Raw genomic sequence first — 7,133 nt, 5'->3', positions numbered from 1 at the left:
CGCAACTGATCTCCCCTTCTTTTCACCCTCTTCTTTCTTTCCCTTTCTCACCTCTTTCCCTTTCCCTTCTTTTCCCTCTCTCTCTCTCTCTTTTGGATCCGTGTCTGGCCTGCAATTCACTGCAGTACAGTGTTGCCTCTTTTACTACACAGCCAGGATAGTGATGCAGCTATGTTAGGCACATTTGATCATGGGGCACTAGAGGGCGCTTTGCGCGCGTACGAAAATCTGAATGGCCTTGCTGCGGTGGGTCGGCATATAATCAGCCCAAAACTTGGATATGGGAGGGTGGAAGGATATATCTTTTTTATAATGTTATCCGGTCTTACCCTTAACCATCCTATGTTTAATCTATGTAGAAATAACATGCAAGTATGATAAGAGAAACATCGGGCCCATTACTGATGCAACTTTTTAAATATTAGCCTAGAGACTAAAAAAGACCACCAAACGGAAAAAATTAACATTTTTTCCCGACAAATCTTCATAAAATCTGATTTATAAACAAGTCACATCTAGGTACACTAATACAAATACGATTTTCTGAAAATTCAGGTATGATTTTTAAAGTTTCTTTCAAGTATATTTCTGCGCATTGCAGCGCCAATATTCTTCACTGCTTCAAAATCACCCTTGAAATTTTTTTTGCAACGAATTTGATACGAGGACTGCGAGTGTTCCCCGTTCCTTGCGTGTTGAAAAATTTTGTAATACACAGTTTGCATTGACTTGCGCACGAAAAAATGGTTGAAAACAAAATGTCAAAATGGAAATAAACAAGCTTTTGTATAGTTAAAAGAGTTCTACCGAGGTTTCTTTGCCGATTTAATTTATTATATAGGCCTAGTCTCAATTAGAATTCAGAATTATCTCACTGAAAAGTTAAGAAACAGATGATGTTCTCGATCGTAGTTACAGAAGCGGATCTAGAGGGGGGGTTGGGGGGGTTGCAACCCCCCAAAAAAAAAATCCGGGGACCATTTTTTTAAATCTTATCTTTTTTTTTAAACTTGTAATTTTATTTTATTCTATTTCTATGTATTTATTTCATTTATTATTATTATTATTATTATTATTATTATTATTATTATTATTATTATTATTATTATTATTATTATTATTATTATTATTATTATTATTATTATTATTATTATTATTATTATTATTATTATTTCTTTTTGGGGGGAGGGGGGGGGGGGGGTTGGGCGAACAAATGTCACAGAGTCCCTTGCCCCCCCCCCCCATCAGCTTTTTTGAGGACATGGGCCACCGCCGAAGTGACAAGCTAGGCCAGCGTTGCCGATTCTCATCCCCAAAATCCCCACATTAAAAAAAAAAAAAAAATTGGGGGATTGTTGAAGTCTTTGGGGATGAAAAATAAATATTTGGGAATGAAAATAATATTGAGTTTTATGAAAAACGAATTTGGGGATTTTCTGTCAAAATTTGGCAACTTTGGGGATATTTTAAGTGTCGTTTGGGTGGGGATTTTGTGAAGATTTAACCTGGCAACGCACGCTGAGCTGGGCTGCTCATTTCCTGGATTACTTGTTCAAGTTGCTCACTTTTTTATCAGTCTGGTCTGAGTGTAGTGACAAGCAATATGGAAGCAAACAGGGCAAAGAAGTTGCGGCAATCGAGTCTCGCATCTTTTTTTACTGGAAGGTATGTTTGAATCATGCAAAAAAGTTGGCATACAGGGTAAATTACCATACATGGGGGTGTAATACGGACGTGTTGTATTACTACAATTTGAGTAAATAAAACACATCCAGCGCCCACGCTTCGCGGGGAAAGGGCGCTCAGTCGCCCGACTGGTCAGCTTGCAATTTGAGTAGCTGTGTACGGTGTGTGTGCAAATTCTCTGCCAGAGCGCAGGCGTGTTTTGGGATTGATGAATCGCTGAGTAATCTAAGGCTAAGCCAACGGCAAAATAACAAAGTATACAACTCTTATACTTATGCTTTGATTTTTTCTTCTATAACTGTATAACAGAGTAGTTTCATATCTTCTGTAGATAGCATATCCGAGTAACTATACTTCATAATACCATGTTTAAATGATAACCCGGGGGAGGGGGGGGGTATTAAGTTCAAAATGCCATTTAGAAAATGGGTAGTAGGTATGTGCCGCTGAGTTGCATCGCCTTTTTTCGCTCGAAGCCGTTCTTGTACATCACACTTTTTGTCTTGTAGATGAAAAAATACAAAAAAAAAACAACGTTCCAAAGCATGCTGTTTTTTCTTGTCAATGAAAAAAAAAAAAAAAAAACTGTTCCAAAGCATTGGGTTTTCCTTCCAATCTGCCATTCCGGTCGTTCCAATGCCCCCTATTTTTCATAGTATCCCCTTGCCGATGGCGATGCCCCCTATTTTTTTTGCCAGCGGCACTTGCCTACCACTTTTTGGGCCAGGTATTCCTGCCCCCCCCCCCCCTTGCCGGGTATGATACCTACTGTATTAATTTTGACTAGTTTAAGTTAAAATTGAATCAATTATACTTGGGCATATTTAGGAAAGTGATCAAACTGCCATTAACAATTTTTTTTAGAATGTGAGTAGGAAAATTTTAATGGCCCGTTCGGCCAGTAGAATAGAATATTAATTATGTTTGCATTTCCCAGAGCTTCATATGAACTTTTTTGGCAGTTGTCCTTTTGGGCCACAAAAATTAAGTAATTTTATTTGCTGTAACAATGATTAAAAACTATATTTTCTCATTAAAAAACACAACATTTAACAAATATTTTAGTTTGCAGGATTAGTTCATCATTTACAGGATGGTCATGATAATGAACAGGTTTAGTAAATAGTAGCTATTGAAGTTAGTGTTTTCACATCCTTTATACAGGTCTGAGAAGGATGATCACAAAGTGGCTTCTGATCAGGGTGATACAAATACCAGTGGTGACAGTGTCCTTTGCAGTGATGACAGTCCTAGTTCTGCTGGGGGTGGGGTTGGGTCTACTTCAGGTGGAGTCTGTAGTAATAGTCCTGATGTCAATCTATAGTTTGAGGAGTCTGCCATGGATGTTGATGTCATTGATGTCGGTTTGCTTGCTCCAGATGAGAAATCAAAACTCTCGGACACAAAAAAGTTTCAGCTCCTGACAAACCATTTCAAGCCTGACAAGAGCAGCATGCTGGCATTCCAAGAAGTTAGAAAGGGCGGCAACAATTGGAAAGTTAGCTTCCAGATTTCCTGGCTTGAAGAGTACCCATGGCTGGTATATTCACCATCACAAAAGGGTGGTTTCTGCAAATACTGTACCTTGTATGCAAAGAGCAACAAGAGTACTTTTGGAGTTCTAGTGAAAGTCCCATTCACCAAGTTTGCTCGTGCCAAGGGCAAAGATGGCATCCTCACCAACCATGCTGCCAACATGTACCACAAGCAGGCTACTGACACAGCAAAGGCTTTTATCAGCACTTACCAGAATCCTGAGTCTAGAATTGACAACAAACTCAGTTATGAGGCTCAGCGACTATCTGAAACCAATCGTCACATCCTGGTCGAGATCGTGGAAATAATTCTACTACTGGCAAGACAGGGTTTGTCCTTGAGAGGACATAGAGATGACAGCACAGCCAACCCCCTAATTAACAGAGGGAACTTTCTGGCTTTACTGGAACACACAGCTGCCAGGGATCCAGTGCTGGATGAAAATCTGCGAAGAGGCAAGAAGAACCAGAAATACATCTCTAAGACTATCCAAAATGATATCATCCTAACAGCAGCAGAATGTCTGAAGGAGGAGCTCTTGCACCCTCTCAAGAAAACAACTTTCTATAGCATCATAGCTGACGAAGTCACTGATCCCCATGCCAACCAAGAGGTGCTTTCTGTCTGTGTCAGATTCCTTGATCTGTCAACAGCTGATCACCCACAGATCAAGGAAGTCTTCATTGACTTCATTCACCTCAGACGCGCCACTGGAGAGAAGGTGGGGAAGGCTATCATGTCCATCCTCCGCAGAAATGGTTTAGATGTGAAAAACATTAGAGGTCAGGCTTATGATGGGGCAAGTGCAATGTCTAGCAGCAATGTTGGTACCCAGGCACAGATCAAGGCCCAGAATCCACTTGCTCTTTATACCCACTGCAGATCACATGTCTTGAATCTGGCCGTAGCTGGCTCCTGCAAAGTTCAGGCACTGCGCAATGTGATTGGGATCATTAACGAGCTGTACCTCTTCTTTCAACTCTCCCCAAAGAGGCAACGGTACTTGGAGTTTGTGCTCCAGGTTTATGCACCTGAACAAAAGGTAAAGAAGCTGAAGGGCCTTTGTAAGACGAGATGGGTGGAGCGCCATGACTGCCTGGAAACCCTGGTGCTTCTGTACAAATACATTGTCACCTGCTTGCACTCCATGGTGACACCAGGTCTTTATCCACTGCTGACAACTGCACCTGAAGAAAGTGGAGAAGATGAGAACTATGAAGACTGGGACTGGAACAGAGAAACCCTGGTAAAAGCAGAGGGCCTGAGATGTTCCCTTACCAGTGGAACTCATATCAGCGCACTGGTGGTTCTCAAAAAATGGACTGCAACCGGTAAAGGCACTAAGTGTCAAACTTCAGAAGAGAGACAGTGACATATTTAAGGCGTATGGTCACATTGACTTTGTCACCAAGGAAATCCAAAGCATGCGCGTGAACATCGATGAAGTGTGGGATGAATGGTTCATTGAGTCTTGTGCAATTGCAGAGGACGTTGGGAGTAGCATGGAAACTCCAAGAACGACCAATGTGCAGAGAAATCGAGCTAATGTTCCTGCTGATACACCAAGGTGAATACTATACCAGTATGTCATTGATATTTTCTCATTTTTTTATTTTGTGCATTCTTGACGACAATGTGCAATACTAAGGAACAATACCTACTGACTTTAATGACTCATTATCAGTAATCTAGCCAATAAGATGGGAGCCTAATGTTCGGAGGGGTCATCTTTTGCTAAAAATAACCATCTTTGTTTTCTATAATTCTATTATTTGTACAGCTTGTCATTATTTTCTAGTTAATAAAGGATATATAACAAGTAGCTCCATGTCAGTCACTAAAGAAATGGGGGATCTACCCCTTCCTCAGTATGCGGAATTATTCTCCTTGGGCATGGATAGTTTCTACCAGTTTTTGAGTAACATGGAAATAGTATTTCTTTTTAATTAAAGTTATCTTCAACAATCTCCAGTACAGTTCCAAATGCAATTATATGTTCTGTAAAGATAGTATATTCCAATGATGACAATATATTGTCATTTGTTCTCTTTGGTTATAGCACATATTTCAAGAGAGCGATAGCTGTGCCCTTTCTGGATAGCTTCAGCCAAGGTCTGACAGAAAGATTCTCCCCAGAAAACCGATGCATGAGGTCCATTATGGGACTTCTTCCGAGCGTACTCCTGACTAACGCAGAGGCTCTTGACGAACAGATGCAGGAGCTGATGTTCTGGGAAGCAGATCTTCCTTCACCAGAAAACTTAAAGGTACCATTTTCTCCCAGTTTTCTTATTCTTATGACCTTCAATATTGGGTGGGGGATGATTTTATGGGTCATGAAGGGGGGGGGGGAGGATATATCCCCCATCCCCCCGGGATCATCGACACCCACCATGCAGAAAACAGTTGTATACTTATGTTGGCACTTGAATGTACTCAATATTAATAATTGTTTGACACCAAGAGACAGCACTGTGATATTTAATATATTTATGTTTCAGGCAGAGATCCAGAGCTGGACAAGATTTTTTCAAAACATGGACAAAGCTCAGCTTCCTGAGAACTTGGTTGACTGCCTGGGACATGCTGATGAGGACTTTTTTCCTAACATCAGGACGCTGATCATTCTGGGCTGCACGTCTCCAGTCACCAGCTGCGAGGCTGAACGTTCTTTTTCGGCACTCAGAAGAGTAAAGACATATCTTCGATCTACTATGGGGGAAGAGAGGCTTGCTGGACTCACCCTCATGGCTATCCACTACCAGGCAACCCTGCAGCTAAGTTCCAGCAAAATAGTTCAGGGATTTGTACAGAAACATCCAAGGCGTCTCTTCTGCCAGTCCATCATATTTGACTGAGATTTGCCAGTGAGTATTAGTGACAAGCTGTTCATAATAAAAGTATTAGGCTAACAGTGCTTATTCCAGGGTCCCCAATTCTTTGTATCTGTGTTGTTAACAGGCCTTACATTGCAGGAAAATGCAACTTAATTTTACAAATTTTCATGGGGGTTAATTTGGCAACGACCTCTATACCAAAAATAGTGGTGTTTTAGATGCAAGAAAACGCCATTTTCACACACAGATTTTCAAAAATTTTCCCTACTGTGGGAGGGGGGAAACCCCCCTCCCACACCCTCCCCCCTCGCTCGCTCCGCTCGCTTGGACTCGGTCGCTACGCTCCCTCGCATACCACCCCAACCCCCCCCTTTATAAAAAGCTGGATCCGCCCCTGAGTTATTTTCATTTTGCCAGCAGCTGATCTAGCGTTGTTCTGGCAAAAAGCTAGCCCGCCACCTTCCCACCACGAACCTTTCGAGTTCCGCTAAAATTGCACGCTGCGGAGCTCCGAAGGTGCATTGATATGGCATATGGCAAACTCCCAGCCCACTAGCTCCCCACGATGGTGTGTGTGTGTGCGAGGTACGATTATGGTTTCGAGAACGCACGTAACGCAACCGTGCGCGTCATTTTCAGCTGTCGAATGTCTAAGGACATTTTTACATGTACGATTTTGAGGACGAATACTTGGTCAGTTTTCTTCTTATATCTTTGGTTGTAGAGTAAAACCGCCAAACTTCGGACACTTAAGACAAAACGGGGGAAAACATTAAATTCTTTTTTTAATTATTGAAAGATCAAATATATTATTATTGTACAAATACTGTTTATGTATATCATGTAAAAGAAAATTAGTAAGAAATGGAAAACTATAATTATTTACTTACCCGCCGAACCTGTTTTCATGCCAAGCTTCGGACGCACTTGCTAACCTTCGGACGTTCATGTGTAGCGCACGTATAGCGCACGTACAGCACATAGCGCGCGCGCTAAAGTGCGCATTCATCGGAGGTTTGGAAACCGGATCAAAATCGTACGACGGGGGTAAGTTTGACTGTGTTGATTTCATGA

General features: G+C 41.5%; 1 protein-coding gene across 1 annotated transcript; it reads left to right on the top strand.

The window, feature by feature from the left end:
- Positions 1–3,025: 3,025 nt before the first annotated feature.
- On the top strand, positions 3,026–6,255 carry LOC100891627 (52 kDa repressor of the inhibitor of the protein kinase-like). Its single transcript, XM_030994361.1, has 4 exons — positions 3,026–4,468; positions 4,635–4,789; positions 5,282–5,489; positions 5,724–6,255. The coding sequence occupies exons 1-4, from the start codon at positions 3,026–3,028 to the stop codon at positions 6,078–6,080; spliced, it is 2,163 nt and encodes a 720-aa protein (XP_030850221.1). The 3' UTR covers positions 6,081–6,255.
- Positions 6,256–7,133: the final 878 nt, after the last annotated feature.

Source organism: Strongylocentrotus purpuratus, unplaced genomic scaffold (genome assembly GCF_000002235.5).
Source record: "Strongylocentrotus purpuratus isolate Spur 01 unplaced genomic scaffold, Spur_5.0 spur5_scaffold_21, whole genome shotgun sequence".
Lineage (NCBI taxonomy): Eukaryota > Metazoa > Echinodermata > Echinoidea > Camarodonta > Strongylocentrotidae > Strongylocentrotus > Strongylocentrotus purpuratus.
The sequence above is the reverse complement of the archived record's forward strand: the minus strand, read 5'-3'. Positions and strand labels throughout refer to the sequence as shown.

Excerpts from the sequence above, each read along its gene's own strand:
- LOC100891627 (XM_030994361.1), top strand. The coding sequence starts at position 3,026 with ATGGATGTTGATGTCATTGATGTCGGTTTGCTTGCTCCAGATGAGAAA. Across the intron at positions 4,469-4,634 it reads ACTGGAACAGAGAAACCCTG|GAAATCCAAAGCATGCGCGT; the intron begins GTAAAAGCAGAG and ends TTTGTCACCAAG. Across the intron at positions 5,490-5,723 it reads CTTCACCAGAAAACTTAAAG|GCAGAGATCCAGAGCTGGAC; the intron begins GTACCATTTTCT and ends TTTATGTTTCAG.